Consider the following 27,954-nt stretch of genomic DNA (forward strand, 5'->3'; position numbering starts at 1 on the left):
ATTCTTCAGTAGTATCAGAACAGTTTTACATCACATTTGGACCCAGACACAGCAGATGGAAAATTGTGTTTTATTGGATATCAATAGTGGTGAAACTATATAAAATGAATTTTTTAAAAAACCACAATAATTTGCATTCTTCAATCAATAGCAGAGACATTGCAAAGTTACAAAGATCTACAGTAATGTGAATAAAATGATTCTTGAGGGATCTGCTCACATGATACAACTCATTTTATAAATGCAAGGGATCGATTATCTTATCACTGGGGAGAAGCTTAAAGAGCTTTCAGAAATTTGATGTCACAGCGGCACGACTGGTAGAGCTGCTGCCTTATGCTTTCAGGGGCCTGGGTTCGATCCTGACCTCTGGCGCTGTCTGTGTGCGGAGTTTGCACGTTCTCCCTGTGACCGTGTGGGTTTATGCTGGGTGCTCCGGTTTGCTCCCACATCTTAAAAATGTGCAGGTGTGTTGACAACTTGAAATTGGCCCCTGTGGTAGAATCTGGAGGAATGTGGCTAGAATAAAATAGTTTAGGGTGGGATTAGTGTAAAAATAGGTGCATGGTGGTCAGCACAGATTCGGTGGGCCGAAGGGCCTGTTTCAGTGCTGTATCTCTGTATGACTCAGAGAATCAATGGTTATGGGGTCAGTGAGGGAAGGTGACACTGTAGTCATTGAGGCAGGTCACCTCGCTCTTCTTGGGCACTGGGAGAATGGATGCCTTATTGAAGCAGGTGGGAACCTCAGGCCGCAGAAGCAAGAGGTCAAATATATCCATAAATACTCCAGCCATGGATGAGAAAGCAGGTATGAGGGGGCCGAATGGTCTCCTCCTACTTCTATGTCTTGAGAGGCAGAAGTCCAGAAATCCTTCAGTGTCTGGGAGAAGGCTCGTGAGCTACCTGCTTTTTCCTCATCTCCTCTCCCCTCCCCTTATTAGTCCTATGTGAGGATGGGTCAGGTCCACTGGTGGTGAGTGGAGGTGGTCAAGAAAGAGGGAGAAGATGTCTGGAGTCCCATGTTCTGGGTTGAGTCGTGGTGATGAAACTCTAAATAACCCAAGGTACCAAAACCCAACCCTCCCCAACCAACATTGCCATCGTGCATGTCTGGTGTCGAGCCTTCCATTACCCTCAAGCTCCCTGCGTAGACTTGGGAGGGTGACCCTACACCTAACCCTAATGCACGTTTCTCGAAGGTTAGCCAGATCCCAGCTCAACAACTCCTAACTATAATACCTAACTCCGAACCCTAAACTCCATTAGGCCGACTTCCCTCTGTGAGTTGGGATGTTGAGATAAGAGTCAGGAGGCTACGTTGCAGCTGTATAAAACTTTAGTTCGGCCGCACCTGGAGGCTTCAGTAAGGGTGCAGAAGAGGAAATTTTCTGGATCAGAGAGTATCAGTGATAAGGAGAGGTTGGACAAACTTGGGTTGTTTTCTCTGAATGTTGGAGGATGAGGACCAAATTGATGGAAGTACACAAAATTATGAGAGGCATAGAGAAGGAAAGTAGTAAGAGTCTTTATTGTGCCCAGGGTGGAAGTACCAAAGGCACAGTTTGAAGATGAGAAGGCAAAGGTTTACAGGAGATTAGCGAGGCAAGATTTATCTTTTGCGACCCCGAGCAGTAGTTCCTGGCAGGCACTGCCAGGGGAGTAGTGGAAACAGATACGATAACAACGATGAAGAGGCATTCAGACGGGCAGGGAATGGAGGGACACAGAGCATGTGCAGGGAGATGGGATGAGTTTGGATTGGCGTCATGGACGGCACAGACATTGTGGGCCAAAGGGCCTGTTCGTGTGTTGTGGTGTTTGATGTTCTAACTCAACCCCGAACCCCAAACCCAAACCCAAACCCCAACCACTAACCCCAATGCTAAACCCAAACTCCAATCACTAACTCCAACCCAAAACACAATCACCAAACACTAACCCCAACCCTAAAAACCAAACTCCAATCCCGAACCCCAACCCTAAACCCAATCTCTAAACCCTAACCCCAACCCTAACCCCAACAATTAACCCAAACTCATACCCATAACACCATCACTAAACCCAAACACTAATCCCTAACCCCAACCCTAAACCCAAACTCCAACCCCGAACCCCAAGGTTCAACCCAAACTCCAATCCCAAACCCAAATCCTAAACCAATCTCCAACCCTAACCCCAACCCAAAACCAAAACTCCAACCCTTAATTCCCAGTCTAAACCCATACTCTTACCCCTACCTCCAACCCTAAACCCAAACTCCTATCCTGAACCCCAACCCTAAACCAAATCTCCTATCCCCAACACCAACTCCAAACCCAAACTCGTACCCATACACACCAACCCTAAAGCCAAACTCCTACCCCAACCCCAACCCTAAACCCAATCTCCAACCCCTAACCCCAACACTAAACCCAAACTTGTACCCATAACCCCAACCCAAAAACCAAACTCGGACCCATAACCCCAACGCAAAACCCGAACTCCAATACCAAACCCTAAACCTACACCCAAAATCCAATCCCTAACCCCAACCATAAACCAAAATTCCAACACCTAAATCAACTCTAAACCCAAACTCATACCCCTCTCATCAACCCTAAGCCCAAACTCGTACCTATATCCCCAACCCTAAACCCAAACTCCAATCCCCAACCCCAACCCTAAATCCAGTCTCCAACCCCTAACCTCAAACCTAAACCCAAACTCCTAACCCTAACCACAACCCTAAAAGCAATCTCCAACCCCTAGCCCCAACCCTAAACCAAAACTCCAACCCCTAAGTCCAACTCTAAACCCAAAATCTTACCCTGTCACACAAATCCTAAACCCAAACTCCTACCTCTAACCCCAACCCGAAACCCAAACTCCAAACCTTAACCCCAACCCTAAACCCAAACTCCAACCCCACATCCATAACAAAAACCGCCGACTGTAATCATAACCTCCACCTGTAACTCAGAACCTTAATTCCTAACCCCAAACACTAAACCCAACATCTAACCCTAACTGCTAACTCTGTGACCTCCACCCCAACCCCTAATCCTAACCTCTAACCCAACCCCTAATCACCTAACCCTAACACCAACCCCAATCCCTAGCCTTACCTCTATTTGTAACAGAGCCTAGGAGGTGAAGGGATACTCTTCTCTTCCCCGCTATGATTGGGGGTCCCAGTGGAGAGTGGTTGGGGTGTGGGGAGAGCAGGACTCAGATGCTGATGCTGCTCTCGATATTTCTGGGCTGCAGATACTGGTATTTGAGGTCCAAGCCCTGGTTTCGGTCCTCGATCCGTCGCTCGATCTCCTTCAGGTCCTCCTGGAATTCCACCATGACCTTTTTGGCATCTGGCTCGGTGAAGTACTCCTCCTCGAAACTGCCCAGCAGGATCTGGGGGAAGGGTTATAGAAGGGTGGAAATTTCTATGGGATCAGACGAGCTTGGCTCCTTGATGGTCCCCGGCAGCTGGGCTGCACCCTGTCTGGGTAAACCTACAGAGTCATGTGGACGCGGTGCCCCATCGTCCCAGGAAAGGAGTCTGAATGGAGGCACAGCAGGGAGGAGGAGAGGAGGGGGAGAGGGAGGGGAGGGGGAATAAATCACGGGAGGGAAGTGGAAGGGTGGGAGGGGAGTGGAATAGGATGAGGGAGGGGAGAGTGGAGAGGAAAAGATGGCAAGCAGGGACGGGAAGGGGAAAAGGGTGATGGGGAGAGGAACGGTGTGTGTGGGGGGAGATGAACAGGGAGAGGGGAGGGGGTGATTGGAGGGGACAGGGAGTGGGATGGGAAGGGGAGTGAGAGGGACAGGGGAGATCGAGGGGAGGTGGAGGGAGAGCGAGGGGAGGAAAAAGAGGGAGAGGGAAGAGAAGGAGAGAGGGGGAGAGGGAGGAAAAGAGAGAGGGAGAAGGAGAGGGAGAGGAGAGGGACGGGGATGGGAAGGGAGGGGTTGGGAGGGGAAGAGGACGAGGGAGGGGGTGTAACCCCATTGATGCAGCACAGGTTTGGGTGTGCACCATTCCCAACCTGATGGACAACAGGCCAGGCAGGGAGTGGACAAGCAGGCTGAGTGATCGTGCCCAGCTGACTGAGGACCAACCTCCCAGCTCCCCCAGCCATCCAAACCCTCCCGATAAAGTCACACAGGCCTGTAACACAATCCATGTGCTCATACAACACGCATGCACACGAACATCCACGAGTGAGCTAACATGGGCATTTCCACACCACGCGTGTCTACCTTGAGACTTTATGCAGTGAATGCCCCGACATACACCAGGGTCGGCTGTTGGTCTGATCCGGGGTGTCAGGGTACGGCCTGCTCCGATTGGCGGGATGGGGGAGGTGTAGAGGCAAGCTGGGGGTGGGCAGGGGTTAGGGTTGGGGTGGGGTTTTGGACAGATGGGGCAGCCCATCGGAGCAGTGGTGGAGAGAGATCGGGGCGGAGGGCAGGAAGCAACATCTGGAGGGAGAGGTGTTACAGCTGCATCTCAGTCTAGGGGACGAGGGAGTGCCCGGAACCTGCACCAGCCTCCGGACAGGTACTCCCTCGACCCTTCCTCAGCCTCTGACGATGGAACCCTCAACACCCCCTCAGCCCCTTTGGACAGGCTCTGCAACACACACTCACACACACACGTGCATACATGCACACAAATGTAGACACATGTATGTACACACACAAACATTACCTACACAAACACACACACGTACTGTACACACACATACAGGCACATACACATGAACACACATACATCTACACACGCATATATACATACACGTACAAACGTGCACACATACATACACATACCCATATGTACATATACATACACACGCGCGCGCACGCGCACACACACACACACACACACACACACACACACACACACACACACACACACAGTCGCATTGCCTACCTTGTTGGGTAAAGGTCGACCCAGCTGCCACGTGATTGCCATCTGTAGAGCGGACTGGCTCATATCAGGCAGGGTATCCATGAGCTGATCTATCGAGCGGTGTCCCTTGGAGGTGGGTGGAGGCTCCCTCATGGTGCATGGCGAGTTTGGCACCCAACAACTCCAATCATACTGTCAGGTGAAAGGTCAATATTCAAGAGTCAAGGGTGCAACGACGGAACATCATCAAAATGAAAAAAAAACACAGATGCTGGAAATCTGAGACAAAGTCAAAAAATGCTGGAAACACTCAGCAGGTCAGGCAGCATCTGTGGAGGGAAAAACGGAGCTGATGTTTTCATGTTCTAAGGCCATAGAATTGACTCATTGGCATTGTTGTTCCTTCCACAGATTCTCCAGTGTTTCTGGCATTCGTTGTTCTTATTAGTTTTAATTTGGAGAGAAGGTGTGGACAGGGATGGATAGGACGAAGGAGATATCTGTGATAGGGTGAGGACAGGGTTGCTGTGAGGATAAGATGTTAATGTGTGACAAAGAAGTGAGCTGTGTTGCGTATTGCAGGTCAGGGTGTTCTACTGGAGAAAGAAGATAGCCAGTACAAAGAAGAAAGGGGGAGGGGTGAGACAGGGGACAGTAGGTGATTGGTAGACCGAGGAGAAATAAAAGACGATGGACAAATGGGGAAGGGGGAGACGGAGGCAGGTGGGTGACAGAAGGAGTAAAAGGGGGCGGATGGAGCTAGCTGAGGGGAGGGTGAAGGTGGACACAGAGGCTGGAGGGTGATAAGTGGGAACACAAAGCGCTGGCAGTGCTGGATTCTGATAAGGAAGGAAGGAACCATTAGGGGAGAGATGTAGGGCAGGTGGATCCAGATGGGGGAGGGATTCCGGTGGGTGAAGCGTGTGGATGATAGGTGGATGGACCCAGGAGTGGGAGGGGGATGAAAATGGGTGATAATCTCAGGATCCCAGCATTTGCAGCCTCTTGTGTCTACTGGTTACTTTAAATCAGTACCCCTTGGTGTTCAGCTAAGAGTGAGATCCTTCCCATTGACACTCCGTACATTTCTACTGAGACAGGAACACACCCACCCACCCCAGGACACTGGATAGCAGGCATGAGCCCTTGGCTCTGATTGGCCTGTCTGATAGCAGACCCCCCCCACCAATTCCCATTCCCCCCACCACCCCCCCCCATTCTCCCCCCCCCCCACACACCGAGTGCTGCTCAACAGCCGTCCCCTCACACTGAGGTCCTGACAACCCACCCTGGAGCTGGTGCATGTCAAGATTTCCTCCCCTCCGCCACCCCCAATGGGGAGGACGGGGGAGGGGGCACGTTGGGGAGGGGTGGAAGTGGGGAGGACCTGAAATGAAAAGGAGCCCTTACCTGCCCATTGTTGACTGCAGCGTGCTGGGCAGAGCAGGTGAAGATCACCGTGGTGAGGAATTTGAAGAGCTCTTCCCTGGACTGAAAGCTCTCCGGGAATCCTGAAGCCAATGCAAATAGTGTTAGACAACAGACACCAACAAAACCCCTCGGGAGAGTCCCTGCAGGACAATCCGTTTGCCTGGTTACTACCCACAATTCTATCGGACTCACTGCCATTCCTGCACTCAATCCTAGCCTCATCCCACCCCCTTTTCCTCCTCCTCCCTGCCTTTCTTCCTCTCCTCTCTGGCAGTCGACGCCTCTCGTAGCAGTGCCCCAAGTGCACCCTCCCCTCTCCGGGAAAAGACGGTCCCTCCAGGAGTTTGGGAAGAAGGAGGTGGGGGGGGGGGTTCCAAACTTTCAAACTTCCAGTCCCTGAAAGGCAACATTCTGCAGATGACAGAAATCTGACAGAAAATTCCGGGACCACTCCACAGGTCGGGCAGCAGCTGCGGAGAGGGAAGCAGCGGCGAGCTGCTAGGTTCTGATGAAAGGCCGTCAGGCTGACTTGTCCACTCTCCACAGATGCTGCTTCTGGAACTGCTGAGTGTTTCTGTCCTCATTACTTGGTCTCCAACACCATCCCTCGCACAGAACCCCCTTCTATACTCCCCTGGTTCTTAGTTCCTCCCTACTGCAGACCCTGCCTTCGGCTGTCTGGACCCTAAACTATGGAACTCCCTCCCTAAACCTCTCTGCCTCCCCACCCCTTTTCTTTTCTTGGAGGAATTGGTGCCTTTAAATCTAACTCTTTGGCCAAGCTGTTGGTCATATCCCTGAGCTTCCTGGAGCAAGAAAATAGGTTAAGCATCAGCTTAACCTCGATAGGCAACAGCTGGAATTATTCAGCATGGAAACAGGTCCCCGGCACATCCAGAGTCCACAACTCTTGAACTCACAATCTACCTTGTTATGGCCTTGCACCTTACTGTCTGCCTGCACTGCACTTTCTCTGTAGCTGTGACAAATTATCCTGCATTCTGTTATTGTTTTACCCTGTACTACCTCAATGCACTGTGTAATGAATTAATCTGTACGATCGGTATGCAAGACAAGTTTTTCACTGTACCTCAGTACAAGTGACAATGATAAACCAATTTCACTAATCTTTTGCTATTCTCATTTTATTCCCCCCACATTCCCACCAGCTCCCTCCACATTCTACCACTCACCAGAACACTAGTGGGAATTTACAGCGGCCAATTGATCTACCAGCCTGCACAGGATATGGGTTGAAACCAGAGCACCTTCAGTGGCACAGTGGGTAGAGCTGCTGCCTCCCAGCCTCCTAGCTGCAGCGACCCTGGTTCAATCCCAACCTCCGGGCGCTGTCTGTGTGTGGAGTTTGCATGTTCTCCCTGTGACCGCGTGCGTTTCCCTCGGGTGCTCCGGTTTCCACCCACATCCCAGAAGCCTGGAGGCTGATGAGTTAATCGCCCCTAGTGCGTGGGTGAGGGGTCAAATCTGGGGGTTGGGGAGTGGCGGGGGGGGAGTTGATCAGAATGTGGGGAGAATAAATTGGGATTGGTGTAAAATGGGTGCTTGATGGTCGGCACGGACTCAGTGGGCCAAAGGGCCTGCTTCCGTGCTCCATGACTGTCTGACACCAGGGGAAAGCCCTGGCAGTCACAGGGAGAGCAGACAAACTCCACACACGGACAGCGCCGGAGGTCGGGATTGAACCCATGTCTCTGGAGCTGTGAGGCAGCGGCTCTGCCCGCTGTGCCACTGTGCTGCCCTCAGTATCACGGGAGAAAGCAGGGAAAAGGTACGGGCCAAGTGTCCGATCGGCTGGACTATTTATAGAGATGCACCCTCCCACTATGGTAGTTGGGTCCTTAAATAAACCCTGTCATAACACACTGACCCTGAAGCCACAACAAAAACCTCAGCTCACACACGGACAGAGATCGGCTGCTCTTACGCATCCGCCTTCTACTTAACTCCATACCCAGCATGAAGGTTGACCCTTAACCGACACCTCAGTTCAGGGGGCAATGAAGGATGGGCGATAAATGCTGGCGTCGCCATCAATATCCTCAGCCTATGAGCAGTAAAAGCCTGGTGGTCACTTCATCCCTCGGACCTCAGGTCCCAAACACAGAGGGGATACATTGGTTCAGGAGGAGGTCCACTTCTTCAGAGAGGTTAACAGTGGGGTCATCAACTGGCGTCTCTCTACGCTCACTCGATTACCCTCCCACCCAACTATACCTCAAAGCCGGAGCTTTCTCTCACCAGTTCCAGGAAGCTCTGTGAACCCCTCTTGGACCACGTCCTTCATCCAAGCCTGCAACTCCACGTCTTCAAGCACGTCGCGGTCACTCTTGTAGTAGAGCCCCATGATGTTCTTAACGTACCTGTGGAACAGGGCAACGGTTAAGCAGTCCCTGCCATCTTGTCCCTTCTCCAAGGAACACCACCACCTACGCCCGCCCCTCGACTCTGTCCCGACTTGGAAATACATCGCCCTTCCTCCATCGTCCGTGGGTCTGAGCCCTGTGACTCTCGCCCCAAACAGCACTGTTCACCAGAGGAGCCACAGCCACTTAAGACGGGCTTGTGCGGGAGAGTTGAGTGGACCAGAAAGGAGGAATTTTAGGTGGAAGAGACAAAGGGTTGGTGAGGAAAATGTGGAAAAAGTACAGGGAGAGGCAATGATCCAGGGTGAGGTTTTCTGAAGGGAAATGGGAGAGGCACTTGATGAATAAATTGCCAGACGACAGTGAAAGAACAGGGACATGGGGCTGGTGGAATTGCTCTACCAGCATAGAGTCGATGGGCAGAATGGCCTCGTTTTCTGCTGCCAGTTCTCTCCTCTCCTCAGGCCAAACCTGTGGGCAAGAAACGAGCTGCCGGAGGAACTCAGTGGGTCGGGCAGCACCTGCGGAGGGAAATGGACAGTCGACACTTTGGGTCGCCACCCTTCATCTGGCCAGTATAAAGAGGTGAGGGGGGTGGGCGGGGCAAGAGCTGGCAAACGACAGGTAGTATCACTATTTCCACCCTCCCTCCCTCACCTGACTCCTTCTGCGGATCAATCCCTCCTCACCTGGATCCACCTATCACCTGCCAGCTCCTGCCCCACTCCTTCCCCTCACTTCTTTATACCGACTGTGCATTTCCCTCCGCGGATGCTGCTCGACCTGCTGAGTCCTTCCAGCAGCTCAGTTTTCTTTTGCTCCACCTGAGGTCTCTTGTGTCTCCTGGGGATTTGAGGACGACTTGTCTCCACTTCAGCCTGTGCACTTCCAAGTGGAGCCCACAGACCTGCCACAGGCGGGAGAGTCTGGGGGAAAGGTGCGATCCTTCAAGGACCTCTGTGTGCTCTTGGCGGAGAGGTAACGTTCTCAACACCATCCTGAATGCTCCTTCTATACTTTTGAGTCATTGTGATCCAGCGATTTCCAAATGGGGATGTTGCACCCCTTCTCTGAGCACATCCTTGAACCTTTTCCCGTGTCCATCTGGTCATCTCTTCCCACAACAGAAGTCGAAGTGTCTATTTTGTGAGTTTGAAGTTAGGCGTGTGAACTTGAGTATCACTGAGGCCTCATGCACCGTGTAATGAATTGATCTGTACGATCGGTTTTCAGGGGCTACGGACTTTAACCCCAAGTCCCTCTACTTTTTAATGCTCCTTAGTGCCCTACGATTTATTGTATATGTTCTATTGAATTGAATTGGTTTATTATTGTCACATGTACCGAGGTCTTGCACCCAGGATATGGGAAGCAGGCCACATTCTCTGGGGGCTAGTTATGGAGAGACAGCGCTTGTATTCAGAGGCTGAGCTCATGCTAACCACCAAGTGATGGAAATGGGCCCTGCATTAGACTTCCACAAAATAAAGGAGTACTCCATTGCAGAACACATCCCCCTTTGACAGACAGGGGTACAGGAAGGAGGCAGTTCAGCACTGCCTTCAGGGGATGGGTGCTGGACAACACCAAGAGCCCCAGCAAAGATCTAACAAAGTAAGATACAAAACGCTGGAGGAACTCAGCGGGTCAGGCAGCGTCTATGGAGGGAAATGGACAGTTGACGTTTCGGGTCGAGCTCCTTCATCTAGCCTGATGAAGTCAGCTTGCTCCCTTTCAGATGAGAGTGGCTGGCAGTGTGTCTTGGCTTCTTATCAACAGGGAAACGCACTTCATCCACCCCAGCTTCTGATTCCCAAAGCGTTGACTGTCCATTTCCCTCCACAGATGCTGCCTGACCCGTCTCTTGTGTCCCCAACTAAAAGAAGTAATCCAGATCTCCCTGTCTTGCACTTACTTGCTGATTGCACCCCAGATTTGGAGTCCATCATCGCGGTAGAAGTATTCCTTCAACTCCAGGACCCCACGGTCCTGCAGGTTATCAGGGAGACACATGGACCTGTAGGTGAACGACTTACAGGTCTTCAGGGTAAATGCATCCAGGCCAGGCCCACCCGTTGCCAGCAACTGGGAAAAAGCAAAGCAGATTCCTCCATTCAGAATTTAATTGTTATTAGAGATGTATACAAACCAAGAGCCATTCAAACCTTGTCCACTGCATAATGAACTCAACTCGATATACCCATTTGCCCCCAGTAAGCCAACCCTGGTCACCTTTCACCCCCTTGCTTTTCAAGAATCAAATTCCCTCTGCCTGAAACAGGGCCTTCGGCCCACTGAATCCGTGCCGACCCATTTACACCAATACTATATTAAAAACATTTTTTTATTCTCAGTGACTCCCTCCCAAATTCTACCAGTCACCTCCATTTAATGTGGCCAATTAACCTACCGACCCACACGTCTTTGGGATGTGGGAGGAAACTGGAGCACCCGGGGGAAATCCAAGCGGTCACAGGGAGAACGTGCAAACTCCACACAGACAGCGCCGGAGGTCAGGATCGAGCCTGGGCCTCTGGTGTTGGTTCAATTAGCTGCACCACTGCTTTCCTTATATATTCACACACTCTGCTTCCACCACCCTTTGAGGAAGAGTGTTCCAAAGATTCACCTCATCTTAGATGGGGACACGTTTTAAGGGATCTTGGGGGGCAAGTCCACAGCTCCCTGGAAGCGGCAACACAAGTAGATCGGGTGGTGAAGAAGGCATACGGCATGCTTGCCTTCACTGGTCAGGGTGTTGAGTATAAAGGGCGGGAGGCCACGTTGCAGCTGTATAACACTTTGATCAGGCCACATTTGGAGTATTGTGTGCAGTTCTGGTCGCCCCATTACAGGAAGGATGTGGAGGCTTTGGAGGGGGTGCAGAAGAGGTTCACCAGGATGTTGCCTGGCTTGGTGAGTATTAACCTTAAGGAGAGAATTGTTTTCTCTGGAGTGTCGGAGCTGCTGAGGGGAGACCTGATAGAAGTTTTTAAGATTATGAGAGGCATCGGTAGAGTAGACAGTCAATTTCCCAGGGTGAAACTGTCAAATAGCTTTGAGGAGGGGAAAGTTTAAAGGAGATTTATGAGGCAAGTTTTTTTTTGTACACACAGAGAGTGGTGAGTGGCTGGAACAGGCTGCCGGGGAGGTGGTGGAGGCAGATATGACAGGAATGTTTAAGAGGCGTTTAGACAGATGCATCAACATGCAGGGAATGGAGATAAGATTTCTTTATTAGTCACATGTACATTGAAACACACAGTGAAATGCATCTTTTTGCATAGAGTGTTCTGGGGGCAGCCCGCGAGTGTTGCCATGCTTGTGGCGCCAACATAGCATGTCCATAACTTCCTAACCCGTACATCTTTGGAATGTGGGAGGAAACCGGAGCACCCGGAGGAAACCCACGCAGACACGGGGAGAACGTACAAACTCCTTACAGACAGCGGCCGGAATTGAACCCGGGTCGCTGGCGCTGTAATAGCGTTAAGCTAACTGCCACACTACCTTGCCTGCCCATACAGACCATGTACAGGCAGATATACAGTTTAAGTCGGCTCAGGCATCGTGGGCTGAAGGGCCTTTTCCTGTGCTGTAATGTTCTATGTTCGAGATTCCCCACACAAGGAAACATCCTCTCCACATCCTCCCTATCCACTCTGGAAGTGTCAGAGGTGCTGCCTTCTAGATAAGACATTAAACTAAAGCCCCCTTCTGTCCCGTCAGGGGGTTATAGAAGATTCTAGAAGACTGCAAAGAGTCTCTGCATGCATCGAGAGCTGGTCAAACAGATTTTGCAACCTTGCATAGATGGATTCGGAAGCCCTTGGTGAATAAGTTTCTAGAGATCAAGAGAAGAAAGGGGTGACTTACTCTGGAAATAACACCATTCTTGCCCAGGAGTTCGTTTCTAGCCCGTGTGTTGATCTCCAGTGTGTACCTCGTATGTGGAGTCAGAAGCTAAGAAAAGAAAGGAAGGGTCACCAGGTTGCCCAGGGCAGGTTCGGGACTGCATCCTATTCCCATAACTCAGGCCTGTGCTTGACGAAGGATCTTCCACACAAAACCACTGGAAAAGACGGTGGAAGGTGAGGCCTATTGTTGGTGAATTTCCCTCTCCCCCCTATTACCTGACCTGTAGATAAGGTAAGGGGTTGGGGGGAAGAGGGTGTGGGCCATGGTTCTAGCCCATCTCCCGAATAATCCCTTATATTTGTCCTGTTCATGGATAATCAAGGAAGCTTGGACTGTGACCAGGACAGGCTCTAGATCCAGTAAAGCTTCATCCACCCTTGGCCTCAGTGAAGCTCCACTGACCATAGTCCCCAGTGAAGCCCCGCCCACAGTTGACCCCAGTGAAGCCACGCCCACCATAGTCCCCAGTGAAGCCCCGCCCCATAGTCCCCAGTGAAGCCCCGCCCTCTGTTGGCCCCAGTGAAGATGGGATGATTCAGGGAGGGAGGGTAGGGAGAGGGAGCGGAAGGGTAAGAGAGGGGGAAAAGGAGGGAGGGATAGTTGGGAAGAGGCAGGGAGTGAAGTACACTGGGATATAGTATCTGCCAATGCTGAATTGGGATGGAGAAGAGCCCCGTAAATCAGGTTAATGTCTGTGGGGCAGTTCACATCATGAAGAGGGGAGGTGTTTTCCTTAAATGAACAAACACACCACAGTCTGGCCTGTTCGAGAGAGAACACAATGAGAGGGAGAGAGAGACAGAGAGGGAGACAGACAGACAGGAAGAGAGAGACAGAGAGAAGGTGAGAGAGACACACAGACGAAGGGAAAGAGATGGGGGAGGGGAGGGGGAGGCGAGGGAGAGGGGTTGTGAGGGAGGGGAGGGAGAGAGGGAGGGGGCCCCTCACCTTGAAGACGGGGTGCACGGCGGGAAGCTGCCTCAGTGTGGCGACACAGAACACCTCCCCGAGGAGGTGCGTCCCACACAGGTGGAAGCCGACCTGATGCAGCTGGAAATCGGAACTCCGCACCCAGATCTTGACCAGCAGCCAGAGATTCTCCGGATCCGAGGGCAGGAAGATGGGATTGTTGGGGCCTGGGAGCTGTCCGAGCTGTGGAGGAGGGAGGTTGAAGGCATGAACGTTGGGCTAGAATGGGAGCCTCTGACCCTGGGCTCCTGAAGGTGCCCACTGACACTCCTAACTCCCACATACTCCTACTCCCAGTCCGTCACCCAGTCTCCTTCTGGTTGCTGTCCATTCCCTCACAGTGCTAGAGGCCATTCAGCCCACTGTCGAGGCTGGTTCCCTGTCCCTCCTTCCCTCTCCCTCAGCTTCAATCTCACTTTTACTCTCAAATTGCCCCATGGGAGTCCCTCTCTCTCTCTCCCCCCCCCCCCACCCTCCCTCTCTCTCACTTTCTGAGGCACCCTTTCTGTCTCTATTTGACCCTCTCTCCGTCTCTTCCTCTCTCCATTTCCCCCATTCCCTCCGTCTCCCTCCCTCCCTCTCTGCCTTCCTCATTCCATTGCCCTCTCTCCGTCTTCACCTCTCGCTCCCCATCTCTGAACTTTCTCTCTCTCTCTCCCCGTCTCCTTCCCTCTTCTCCCTCTCCCATCTGCCTTCGTCCTCCTATCCTCCCCCTCCCTGTATTCCACCTCTTTACTTTTCATCCTCTTCTCCCTTTCCCTCCCCATCTCCCACCATCCCTCTCCCCTCCCTCCCCATCTCCCAGCTTCCCTCTCCCATCCCTCTCCCCCCCTCCCCATCTCCCACCATCCCTCTCCCCTCCCTCTCCCCTCCCTCCCCATCTCCCACCATCCCTCTCCCCTCCCTCTCCCCTCCCTCCCCATCTCCCACCATCCCTCTCCCCTCCCTCCCCTTCCCTTCCTCCTGTTTCCTCACTCCCTTTCTTTCCTCACCTCCCTCTTCCTCTCTCCCACCTCTGTCCCCCCTCCCCTCCTCCCCTACCCCTCTCTCTCCCTCCCTTCTAACTCCTGTTCCCTCTCTCCATTCCTTTCCCTGCCTGCCACCCTCCCACTTCCTCACTCCTTCACCCTGTCTCTTCCTCTCTCCACCTCCCTGTCTTCAGCTGCACATTCCCCACGCCGAGGTAATGGTCCCTCCAACATTCCCCAATCCTCCCCTGACCTACCTGAATGGCAAGAGGCATCAGCCTGTTCTGGGGGTCCTGGAACAACAGGCAGATGGGGGCTGCCACGTATTGCTGCTTCCCCTCGATCACGTTGCCGATAGTTCCATCCAAGATCTTGTAATCCACGATGTAAATGTTTCCCTTCTGTGCACAGACAAGGGAGACCCGCACTGAGCGACAGAGGAGCGAGAGCAACTTTCAACCCACAACCAGCAGAGAGTCCTTCCTAATTCTGGCACAGAACTTTAAACCAGTGGCAATTCAAGAGGATAGAATTAACTAACTTGTGCTGTCCCTGCCCTGGGAGTGTGTGATGGGACAGTGTAGAGGGAGCTTCACTCTGTGTCTGACCCCGGGAGTGTGTGATGGGACAGTGTAGAGGGAGCTTCACTCTGTGTCTGACCCCGGGAGTGTGTGATGGGATGGTGTAGAGGGAGCTTCACTCTGTGTCTGACCCCGGGAGTGTGTGATGGGATGGTGTAGAGGGAGCTTCACTCTGTGTCTGACCCTACAAGTGTGTGATGGGACAGTGTAGAGGGAGCTTCACTCTGTGTCTGACCCCGGGAGTGTGTGATGGGACAGTGTAGAGGGAGCTTCACTATGTGTCTGACCCTACAAGTGTGTGATGGGATGGTGTAGAGGGAGCTTCACTCTGTGTCTGACCCTACAAGTGTGTGATGGGATGGTGTAGAGGGAGCTTCACTCTGTGTCTGACCCCGGGAGTGTGTGATGGGATGGTGTAGAGGGAGCTTCACTCTGTGTCTGACCCCGGGAGTGTGTGATGGGGCAGTGTATAAGCAGCAACACTCTGTTTAAATCTTTTTTTTGTTGTTACATAACTTTTATCAGAATACTTACATCATTCACAAATTAAAACATGACCATTCTTTCCCTGGGAGTATATGACGGGACAGTGTAGAGGGAGCTACACTCTGACTAACCCATTCTGTCCCTGCCCTGGGAGTGTGTGACAGGATAGTGTAGAGGGAGCTTTATTCTATATGTGACCCGTGCTGTCCCTGCCCTGGGACTGTGTGATGGGACAGTGTAGAGGGAACTTTCTCTGTATCTAACCTGGCCAGTTAACTTACAAATACGTCTTTGGGACGTGGGAGGAAACTGGAACACCCAGGGGAAACCCACACGGTCACAAGGAGAAGGTGCAAACTCCACACACACACACACACACACACACACACACACACACACACACACACACACACACACACACACACACACACAGCACCGGAGGTCAGGATCGAACCCAGGTCGCTGGCACTATGAGGTAGCAGCTCTACCCATTACACCACTGTGCTGCCCTCGTACAGCAAATAGAATAACAGCCACAAACACCACCTTCATTTCCTTTTCCAGTGTGGATCCCCCGAGGAACTGGTTGACCATCGCATCCGTCACAGGGAACTTCTTTGGGATCTCCCTGCACCTCTCAATCAAGCAGGGGTTGCAACCATTTTTGAACTGGTACCCAAAGAACCAATCTTCCTTCCAATGGTTGACCACGTAGACTGGAAAATGGTGGAGGCAGGGGAGAAATAAGAGGAATTTCACCAGATGAGTGATGTTCTTTGTTAGAAAAATGCGTTCTGCTGGGTTGTTCCGCGACCTTAAATGTACAAGGAGATGGTGACCCCCCCCCACCCTCGCCGCCAACCCCCCCCCCCCCCCACCACCACCTCCAGCCCACCATTGGATGGGGTCTCCATCTTCTTGTTGCCTTCCAGGTCTAAAACTAAGCTCTCGTTAGCCACTTTGTGTCAAACCCTTTGCAATTTATAATACATAACCTGGATAAAGCCACCGAGGACATTTACTAGATGCACTGATGACACCAAGGTATTTAGCAATGAAACAAACACAGCAGGTCAGGCAGCATTTGTAGGGGTAAATGGACAGTCAACATTTCATATTGAGGGACCAGCAGTCCAAATGAAGGGCCTCAGTCCGAAATGTTGACTGTCCATTTCCCTCCAGTGATGCTGTCTGACCTGCTGAGTTCCTCCAGCAGATTGTTTGTGGCTCCAGAATCCAACATCTTGTGTCTCCGTGTCGCAATGTAAGCCATGAAGAGGATGTTTGAAGGCTACAAAGAAATACAGGTAGGTTAAGTGAGTGAACAAAGATCTGGCAATGGAGTATATTGTGGGAAAATGCAAAATTGTTCATATATTTTGCAGGGGATAAAATATAAAGGGAAGTACGTTATCTGAATGGTGAGAGATTGCAAGGCCTGGTATTGGTAAATTGGTTTATTATTGTCACATGTACCGAGGTACAGTGACAAACTTTGTTTTGCTGCCATCCATACAGATCATTTCATCACATCAGTGCATTGAGGTAGTACAAGGGAAAACAATAACAGAATGCAGAATAAAGTGTTACAGTTACAGAGCAAGTACAGTGCTGGCAGACAATAAGGTGCAAGGCCATAATGAGGTAGATCGTGAGGTCAAGTGTCCATCTTATCGTACTGAGAGACTGCTAAATAGTCTTATAACAGTGGGATAGAAGCTATCCTTGAGCCTGGTGGTACATCCTTTTTGATTCATAGGGATCTGAGCGCACAATTCACAGAAGGCTAGTGTGTAGGTACAGCAAGTGATTAGGAAAGCTAATGGATATTGCTGCTAATTAGGAGGGGGAACACAAAAGTAAGGAGGTTATCCTTCTGTTATCTCGGACATTGGGAAGGCCACATGTGGAGTATTGTGTACGGTGTTGATCCCCTTATTTAAGGAAGCACGTTAATGTGTTGGGAGCAGTATAGAGAAGGTGCACTAAATGGATTCCTGGAGTGTGCAGATTGCATTATGAGGAAAGGTTGGACAGGCCTGCATGGTAGTGTAGCAGTTAGCATAACGCTATTACAGTGCTAGTGACCCGGGTTCAATTCCCGCCGCTGTCTGTAAGGAGTTTGTACGTTCTCCCCGTGACTGCGTGGGTTTGCTCCGGGTGCTCCGGTTTCCTCCCACATTCCAAAGACGTACAGGTTAGGAAGTTGTGGGCACGCTATGTTGCCGCCGGAAGCGTGGCGACACTTGCGGGCTGCCCCCCCCAGAAAACTCCACGCAAAAGATGCATTTCACTGTGTGTTTCGATGTACATGTGACTAATAAAGAGATCTAAATCTAAAATCTCGTATCTGCTGGAATCTGCACGAGTCACAGGGGACTTGATTCAAACAACATCCTGAGGGGTCTCGACAGGATATAGGGGGAGGGGATGTTTCTTCATGGGGGGAGAACCTAGAAATAGGATCACTGTTTAAAAATGGAGAGAGGTGGAACTCTTTCGGAGGGTTCTGAGTTTCTTCCTGAAAGGGCAGGGGAAGCAGAGTGTTTGAATACTTTTAAGGTAGATATTTGATAAAGCTGAAAGGTTACTGGGGGTAGGAGTTGAGATTATAATGAGATCAGCTGTGCTTATTAAATGGGGGCTTCTCCTGCGCCCCCCATTTGTATATTTGTAACCTCACTTCCTGTGACATCACACAGTCGTAATCATAGCACAGAAAGAGGCCCTTCTGCCCAACTGGTCCATGCCGACCAGGATTGGCATCTTAGCTAGTTCCATTTGCCTGGGTTTGGCCCATATCCCTCTAAACCTTTCCTAGCCATGTACCTGTCCAAGTGCCTTATAGATGTTAATGTACCTGCCTCAACCACTTCCTCTGGCAGCTCGTTCCATATACGGACCACCCTCTGGGTGAAAAAGTTGCCCCTCGGGTTCCTATTAAATCTCTCCCCCTCACCTTAAACCTGTGCCCTCTGGTTCTTGATTCCCCAACCCTGGGAAAAAGACTGTGTTCATTCACCCTATCTATGCCCCGTCATTCCAAACCATTCCAGAGACATCATGGAGTCACAGAGATTCCGGGATAATTTGCCACAATATCCAAACAATGCCTCTTCCCACTCAGGCCCAACGCTCCCCTTAATTTCCTTCCACAGTGCTGTCGAGGGGTAGGGCTGGGATGAGGTCAAGGTGGGAATCTCTTCCACAGATAGGGCAGGAGATGGCTGATGGGGCAGTGGGGTTGGGTAGTTTTTGGAGGTGATGCACTCCTTCAGCCACTCCCACGGGACCTCGGTGTGCTCCCGACGCACAGCCTCGAGGTTGTCAGTACCATCCTCCCCGACCAACTCCTCCGAGTGGCCATGTGTCCACCTGCGTTAGGTCAGGGGCCTACAGTTGGATGGCTCTAGGGTTGGGTTTCAAAAGCCTGTCAGCTGTCAGATGGGGGGAGGGGGGGAATACTGAGGGAAATCCAGAACTTTGAGATGCTGGAAAAGCCAGGATCCTATCCCTACAGCCCTGTTTGTAGCAGGAAGCATGTTTGAGGCAGGAGGAAGAAGGGTATAGGGCAGGGAGGTGGCCAATCCAGGAAAGGCTGCGACAGAACAAAAGGACATTGCAGAGCACAGTGTCACAGCAGGTAAAGCCGCTGCCTCACAGCTCCAGGGACCCGGGTTCGATCCCGACCTCTGGTGCTGTGTGTGTGTGTGTGTGTGTGTGTGTGTGTGTGTGTGTGTGTGTGTGTGTGTGTGTGTGTGTGTGTGTGTGTGTGTGTGTGTGTGTGGAGTCTGCACGTTCTCCCTGTCACCACCCAGGAGTTTACCACTGGGTGCTCCGGTTTCCTCCCACATCCCAGCGATGTGGTGAGTTGGGCGCTGTAAGTTGTTCCAGGAGCTAGTGGGAGGAATGTGTGAGGGATAGGCCACAGGGAATTTTGCTGGGAATGACGGGTAGGGTTGACGGGATCGCGCTGAGAATAGACTGAATGGATCAAATGGCCAAATCCGTCTATATCGTAAGTAAACATGAGGGGAAAGGACAATGGGCCTGAAATTCCGATAAAGGGTTTCCTGGAACCCTACGAGAGTTGGGATGGAATTTTATGGACAATTCACCTGGCAACCTGACCATTGTGCCCAGTCTCCTGGGCTTTGTGTTAATCCTTGCACAATTTCCAAATCTCTTACTTCCTATGGGACTCTTGACTCTCCAGAAGATCTTCTGAAAGCACTCTAGACTGTACCAGGATGTTCCAAACATGTTCACAAGCTCCTTCAGGAAGAGTTCCCTTAAACTGAGGAGAAGAAACATCATAGAACGCGGAACAGTACAGAACAGAAACAGGCCCTTCAGCCCATGATGTCTGTGCTGAATCAAACTAAATCCCTTCTGCCTGCACATGATCCATGTCCTTCCATTCCCTGCATATTCATGTGTCTATCCAACAGCCTCTCAAACACCACTGTTGCATCTGCTTCCATCACCAGCCCTGGCAGCTCGTTCCAGGCACCCACCGCTCTATTTAAACAGAGTTTATTTAAACTTGCCCCGCACATCTTTAAACTTTACCCTTCCCACCTTAAATGCTTGTCCTCTAGTACGTGACATTTCTACCCCAGGAAAATGTCTATCTATGCCTTTCATAATTATATAAACTTCCATCAGGTCCAGAGGAAACAACCCAAGTTTGTCCAACCTCTCCTTATAGCACATGCCCTCTAATCCAGACAACATCCTGGTGAACCTCTTTTGCTCCCTTTCCAAAGCCTCCACATCCTTCCTGAAATGGGGCGACCAGAACTGCACACAGTACTCCAAGTTGCCTAAACAAAGTTTTATACAGCTGCAACATGACTTCCTTGCTCTTATACTCAATGCCCCGACTAATGAAGGCAAGCATGCCGTACACCTCCTTTACCACCCTGTCTACTTGCCTGGTCACTTTCAGGGAGCAATGGACATGGACCCCGAGTTCCCTCTGTACACCAAACCCCTCTGGACATCATTAATGTCCAAGACCTTCCCTGAGTTGTAATCCTGTGGAAATTATGGATCCCACCGCATCCACTGTAATAAGTCAGTTTGCCCAACCCACTCCCAGGGGAACACTGACCTCTCTGTTGTCCAGTCCCAGGATCTTTTTTCTCCTTCTCCAGCTTCCCTATTGGTCACTGCCATGGCCTGCCCTCCATTCCCCAAAATCCCAGGCCCCATAACTTAGAGAGGAGCTGATTAATGTTCTCATTATGGGTGGTACAGCTGGTAGAACCAGTTCCAGTGTTGCAGGTTCAATCCTGCAGGGATCGGATTGCCTCCACACTAAAACCATTCCCACCTTCCCAACCCTACGTTGTTGCAACCGCACTTGAACATAATTCCCATGGCCCAAGGAAAGACTCAGAGCAAACACTGCACTCACGCCAAGTTCAAGGAGTTCTCAAAGTCAGTCCGCTTGTCGTTGTCGAACTTGACGTCCGGATGGAGATCCTCCTCTGTTTCAGCGGCAATGCACCTGGTCATGCCAGGCTTCCAAACCTTCCATCTGCAGAACACAAAGCAGGCTGCGTCAGCACGGGGTGTGGGCAGCGGCTGCGTACGTACTGACAATAACTCACTGGGAAAAGACCCCTGTTCCAAATTCAGAAGGTTATCCCCCTCCGGAGACCCGAACCTGCAAACCTACACTGATGGTCAGGCGCATCATGGATGGGTTATGTGCCCTCAGGCCTTTATAAAAGATCCTGCTCACTATTTATATAGTGATACAGCAGAACCAGGCCCTTCAGCCCACTGAGTCCATACTGGCCATCAAATGCTAATTGCTAATTGGTTTATTATTGTCACATGTACTGAGATACAATGAGAAGTTTTACTTTGTGTGCCATCCAGACAGATCATTCCGTACGTACGTACCTCGAGGTGTTACAAAAGGAAAAAGATAACAGAATAGCAGAAGATAGTGTTACAGAGAGAGTGCAGTGCAGGTAGACAAATAAAGTGCCATGACGAGGTAGATTGGAAGATCAGTTCATCTTTATTAACCCTATTCTTTTATTCTTCCCACCTTCCCACCAACTCCCCCACCCCCCAAGATTCTACCCCTCACCCACACAACTAGGGGCAATTTACAGCGGCTGATTAACCCACCGACCCTGCATGTTGTTGGGATGTGGGAGGGAACCGGAGCACCCGGGGCTGGGGGGGGGGGGGGTGCGTGGGTACCCGCACGGTCACAGGGAGCATGTTCAAAATCCACACGGTCAGGATCACGGCTTCAGAGACCCGGGTTCGATCCTGACCGCCGATGCTGTCTGTGTGGAGTTTGCACGTTTCTCCCTGTGACCGCGTGGGTTCCCCCGGGTGCTACAGTTGGGATGGCGCTCTGTATCCACCTACTAGAGCCAATCAGGTTAATCCTCTGCACATGAGAGGTGCCTAAACAGGCTTTGGTGGTGAGAAGGCCTCAGCCTGAGTTACTCCTGTTGCCAAGACCCCAGAACACCAGATGGCCTTTGACAGGAGCCAAAATTAGGGTTAGGGCTTCAACCTCCTGTCAAGGGTCACGTGGTTGTTGGGGCTTTGCGATAATAAGTCAGAGTTCTATAGCACAGAAACAGGCCCTTCAGCCCAGCTTATCCATGCTGACCTAGACGTCTATCTGAGCTACTCCCATTTGCCTGCGTTTGGTAGATGGTTTAATGCTTAAATCACTGATTTGCAGGGAATTAAAAAAAAAGCTATTGAAATTGCTTTTACTATTTTAAATCATTCTAAAGAAACATGAACACCAATAAACCACATCAAAATATAATGAAAAATGACTTATGTTTTCCTTCTAACCTGCAGGCAAGGGATCTCTGTTTAAATGGACAGGGATTCCTAACATTTATATGGGATGGGATTAGAGAGGGGGACTTCTCCACAAAACCTCAGTTCTTCTCAGAACCACGTGTGGTTCTCCTCAGAACCACATGGCCCAAGATGGAGGAGATCCAGAGGTGCAGAATCTGGGATTTACTTCCCTGGGGAAGGAGTCACTGGGAACATCTGGACGCCTGCCCTTCCTCAGGTTCCTAGGTGAGCTGGCAGCGCCCGTTACCTGTACAGCTTCTGCCTCTGCACAAGCTCCCGCTGACGATGTGACTGAAAAGCAGGCAAGGAGTCATCATAGGGTCGCTTAGCTGTGGGGAGAAGATCACTGCTTACATGATACAGTCCACAGGCATGCTCAGGAAATCAGACTTACAGAAACTGATATAATCTGAACAAGGCCTGATATTAAATTCTATGTTTACACAGATGCTACTGCCTGTAACATACACAGGGCTGCTATTGACTGCGACTCTATCTAATATATATTCAGAGCCTGCTATAAGGACGGGGGCTTCTGTTGTGTGAAATGTACACAGGGTTTGTTGTTATCTATAGTCTATACACGGACTGCCGTTGCCCATAATACACACAGGGACTGGGGTTCCCCATAATACACACAGGGACTGGGGTTCTCCATAATACACACAGGGACTGGGGTTCCCCATAATACACACAGGGACTGGGGTTCTCCATAATACACACAGGGACTGGGGTTCCCCATAATACACACAGGGACTGGGGTTCTCCATAATACACACAGGGACTGGGGTTCTCCATAATACACACAGGGACTGGGGTTCTCCATAATACACACAGGGACTGGGGTTCTCCATAATACACACAGGGACTGGGGTTCTCCATAATACACACAGGGACTGGGGTTCTCCATAATACACACAGGGACTGGGGTTCTCTATAATACACACAGGGACTGGGGTTCTCCATAATACACACAGGGACTGGGGTTCTCCATAATACACACAGGGACTGGGGTTCTCCATAATACACACAGGGACTGGGGTTCTCCATAATACACACAGGGACTGGGGTTCTCCATAATACACACAGGGACTGGGGTTCTCCATAATACACACAGGGACTGGGGTTCCCCATAATACACACAGGGACTGGGGTTCCCCATAATACACACAGGGAAGGGTGTTCTCTATAATGGACACAGAGTCTGCTGTTGTCTTCAACTTTCTAAGATCTCCACGTTCTTCCAGCTCCACCCACCAGCTCACCACCACGATTAAACACCAGTGTCTGTGCCTTCAATCCTGAACTCTGGAATGCTTTCCCAAACCCTCCCCAGCTCCCAACCTCCCCACCCCCTTGTCTCACAGCCTCACCTTGTCCTTCCCGAATGCAGACGCTGTCATTATGACACAGCCACCTGTAGCAGGGGAAGACGAGGCTTTCTCCTGAAGGCGTCCGCACCATCACATAGCTGCAGAACCAGTTGTCCTCCACCAGGAACCTCTCCTTGTCCAACTGCACCCACCAGATGCAGCCCAGGTCCGTCTCACTTTCGACCTCGTATTCTTGCACCTGGTCAATCGAAGCAGAGGTCGTGTTACAGAATAAGAAAGGGGAGCAAAGAGGAGTACCTAGCAGGAACCTCGAGGTGACAATTTACATCACATTTAATCATTCCATCTTGTCCACAGGCCTTGAATTCCCTCCCTAAATCCTTCTTGTTTTTTTCATGCACTCACTGGAGGTGGCTGCTGCTAGCAATGCCAGCATTTATTGGCCATCCTTAACTGCCTCAGAGGAGGCATTTAAGACTCAAACACGCAAGTGGACTGGTGCCACGTGAAGGCTGGACCATGTAAATGAATCAAATGAATTTTTACAGCAGTAAATTAAGAAAACTGCAAATGCTTGAAATCTGAAATAAAACCTGAATATATTGGAAACACACAACAGGTCGGGCAGCATCTGTGGAGAGCAAAACTAGGTTGACGTTTCGTCAAAAACCCCTTGCAAAAATATGTCAAAATTACATGGGTATTTTAAAAAGAAGTAGTGTTTAACGCTTGCGTTTGATACTTCAGCTTCTATTTTAACATCATAATCTGGTGAAGGATCTTTCATCTGAAACATCAACTCTGTTTCTCTTTGCACAGTTTCTGCCTGACCTGCTAAAGGCTTTCGGCATGTTCTGGCTAAAGCAGGGGTAGAGCAGGGTTTACAGCAGGGGTAAATCACAGTGGAGTAAACAGGAAGGATGTGGAGGCTTTGGAGAGGGTGCAGAAGAGGTTCACCAGGATGCTGCCTGGATTAGAGAGTGTGTGCTATGAGGAGAGGTTGGGCAAACTTGGGTTGTTTTCTCTGGAGCGCTGAGGGGAGATCTGATGGAGGTTTATAAAATTATGAGAATCATAGATAGAGTAGGCAACCGGTATCTTATTCCCAGGGTCGAAATATCTAATCCTAGAGGGCATGCATTTAAGGCAGGAGGGGTAAATTCAAAGGAGATGTGCAGGGCAGGATTTTTGTTTTACACAGAGAGTGGTGGGTGCCTGGAATGCACTGCCAGGGGTGGTGGTGGAGGCAGATACGATTAAAGCATTTAAGAGGCTCTTAGATAGGCACATGAATGTGCAGAGAGTGGAGGGAGATGGATCTCGTGCAGGCAGAAGGGATTAGGTGTCATTAGCTTAGTTAATTCAGCACAACATCGTGGGCCGAAGGGCCTGTTCCTGTGCTGTACTGTTCTCTGTTCCAGTAACACACTAGGGGCAAGTTACAGCAGGATAACACATTTAGGGGTAATATATAGCAGGAGTAATACACAAGAGGCAATTTATAGTGGGGTTACTGACTAAGAGTAATTTACAGAAAGAGTAATATATTTAGGGGTAATTTACAGCCAGAGAAATACCCCCACGGGTAATTTCCATTGGCCAATTAACCTACTGGTATGTCTTTGAGTTGAGTTGTATCTCGACTCACCTTGTCTCCCAATCCCGCCACACCCATAAAAGCCTACCATATGGTAAACTTCAGCTGACTCCTAGCCTCAAATGGCTTTGGTGGGTGGGAGGGAGTGGGGAAAGGTGTCCAGCAAAAAGTGGGAATTGAGGAATACAAGGCTAGTGCAGGGTAATGGTACTGGGTACAGGGTAATTGTCTTACTGAATGGCAGGACACACACAAAAGGGCTGAATGGCCTCTTCCTGCCTTTGTTTCTGGTTCCCTGAGTGGCTTGGCTCGTCACTTTTCTGGTTGTGATTCCTCCACCAAAGCAAATAAACTCTTCATGTGCATCAATAGTGACGGACATTTTAAGCACTTTACTTTCTAACTTGAGGTTATACAATTCAAGTGTACATGTTTTGTATTGCTCACTTGCAAGTTTCTACAGATGTACAGCGGAGAGCATTCTGACTGGTATGGAGGCTCCAACACAGGATCGCAAGAGGCTGCAGAGGGTTGTAGACTCAGCCAGCTCCATCACGGGCACAACCCTCCCCACCATTGAGAACATCTTCAAGAGGCGGTGCCTCAAGAAGGCAGCATCCATCACTAAGCACCCTCACCACCTGGGACATGCCCTCTTCTCGTTACTACCATCGGGGAGGGGGTACAGGAGCCTGAAGACCCACACTCAATGATTCAGGAACAGCTTCTTCCCCTCCGCCATCAGATTTCTGAATGGTCCATGAACCCATGAACACAACCTTGTTATTCCTCTTTTGCACTATTTTATTTATTTTTTCGGAACATATAGTAATTTTTATGTCTTGTACTGTTCTGCTGCGACAGAACAACAAATTTCACGTCATATGTCAGTGATAATAAACCTGATTCTGATTCTGACATTCAGTCTATTGAAGCCGGGCCAACTCCCAGAACAATCCCATCTATTCACTCACTTATGTCCCTCTGGATGAGCCAAACGTTCGGCATGGAAGTGATGATCCAAAAGGCCGGTTTCTGTGCCATATGACAGAGATGGTCGGATGTTTTAGATGTTACCAGGGGTAGGGAGATCGTGCAGGAGAGTGGTACTGAAGTAAAAGAACAGCCATGAACAGTCATGAACAGCAGGAATGAGGGGCTGAGTGGTCCACTCGCACTACTATCGCTTATGTTCTTGGACGGACCACTGGTGCTGGAGGTTTTACTTGACTCCCTCTTGATCCTGCTGGCTTGTGGCACAAGGCACATTGGCATCCAGTGCCCTCCGCCCTCCGCGGACCCAGCACCTGTCTTACAACAGACCCGAGAGCTCAGAGAGTCCAGTGAGCGACGGAAAGATGCGCACAGCAAAGAGGGGTAGAGCTTCTCCCCCGCTGCCACCCACGACTGGTGCGGCAGGCAGTTTGTAAGACACCTTCGTGTGGTCGGGGCCTCACTGGTTACCTGAACCAGCAGGTCATTTAGAAACAGCAGGTGCCCCTCCCAGCAAAACCTTTCCAGAGATGATCGTTGCCAAGGGGAAGCTGTGTTGCCATTGCTGAGGCAGGGGAGGGTCAGTGGCGAATGGTCAGGAATAAAGGTGCTCTTGTTACACACATCGATACACTACATCCGTCCCTCACACACAGTCATGTGCCTCTCTCTACACACGCACTCACACTCTCTCCCTCTCCACACACACTCTCTACACACACACTCACACACTCTCTCTTCCCACACACGCGCACTCTCCACACGATCTCCCTCCACATGCACACTCCCTCTCCGAACACACACACACTCTCCCTCCACACGCACTCTCTCCCTCCACACACGCACTCTCTCTCCACACACGCACTCTCTCCCTCCACACACGCACTCTCTCTCCACACACGCACTCTCTCCCTCCACATACGCACTCTCTCCCTCCACACACGCACTCTCTCCCTCCACACACGCACTCTCTCTCCACACACTCTGCACACATGCCCTTTCTCCACATAGACTTCACACTCTCTCTCTTGCTCTCAAACATTCACACACCCTGCTTTTCCTCACCTACTCTCTCACTCTCCCCCTCAGACACACTCTCTCACCCTATCCTCTCTCTCACATACTGTCTCTCACCCTCACACACTCTCTCCCCCTCTCTCACCACACTCTCCTTCCTTCACTCTCTCTCTCTCTCTCTCTCTCTCTCTCTCTCTCCCTCTCCCTCCCTCCCTCCCTCCCTCCCTCCCTGCACTTACACTTCCTCTCTCCAGGTCATTGAACAGCCATTTATCCAGGATGGTTCTCTTGCTCGATCCTTTCTCTCCCACCAGCGTGACATAGATGTAGTCATTGGTTGCTGAGTAGTATGAAGTCCCAGTGGCCACCGTGACCTTGTAGGTGATCATCTCTCCTGGCGACAGAAGTAGATCCTGACCGTGGATAGGGCAGTTCCAAAGGAGTTAATGCCAGCACTCTGGGTCCTGTTACAGATAAAACACTTTGCAAAGCAGGGCCAGAGCACCTTGTAGAACTAACAGCTGCATTCCTGT

General features: G+C 50.7%; 1 protein-coding gene across 2 annotated transcripts; it reads right to left on the minus strand.

The window, feature by feature from the left end:
* Positions 1-54: 54 nt before the first annotated feature.
* On the minus strand, positions 55-27,954 carry LOC127586473 (polyunsaturated fatty acid 5-lipoxygenase-like). 2 transcript variants are annotated; one of them, XR_007958694.1, is made up of 15 exons: positions 27,661-27,954; positions 23,854-24,052; positions 22,728-22,809; positions 21,048-21,170; positions 19,816-19,922; positions 16,172-16,341; positions 14,816-14,959; positions 13,570-13,773; positions 12,580-12,666; positions 10,619-10,788; positions 8,579-8,700; positions 6,299-6,399; positions 4,910-5,080; positions 3,108-3,390; positions 55-519 (listed from the first exon to the last, which is right to left on the minus strand). XR_007958694.1 is itself a non-coding variant. In XM_052044477.1 (14 exons), the coding sequence occupies exons 1-14, from the start codon at positions 27,808-27,810 to the stop codon at positions 3,211-3,213; spliced, it is 2,010 nt and encodes a 669-aa protein (XP_051900437.1). In that variant the 5' UTR covers positions 27,811-27,954; the 3' UTR covers positions 55-3,210. The 2 variants fall into 2 exon arrangements, 1 of the variants encoding a protein (XP_051900437.1); XM_052044477.1 differs by having other exon boundaries at positions 55-3,390.

Source organism: Pristis pectinata, chromosome 37 (genome assembly GCF_009764475.1).
Source record: "Pristis pectinata isolate sPriPec2 chromosome 37, sPriPec2.1.pri, whole genome shotgun sequence".
Lineage (NCBI taxonomy): Eukaryota > Metazoa > Chordata > Chondrichthyes > Rhinopristiformes > Pristidae > Pristis > Pristis pectinata.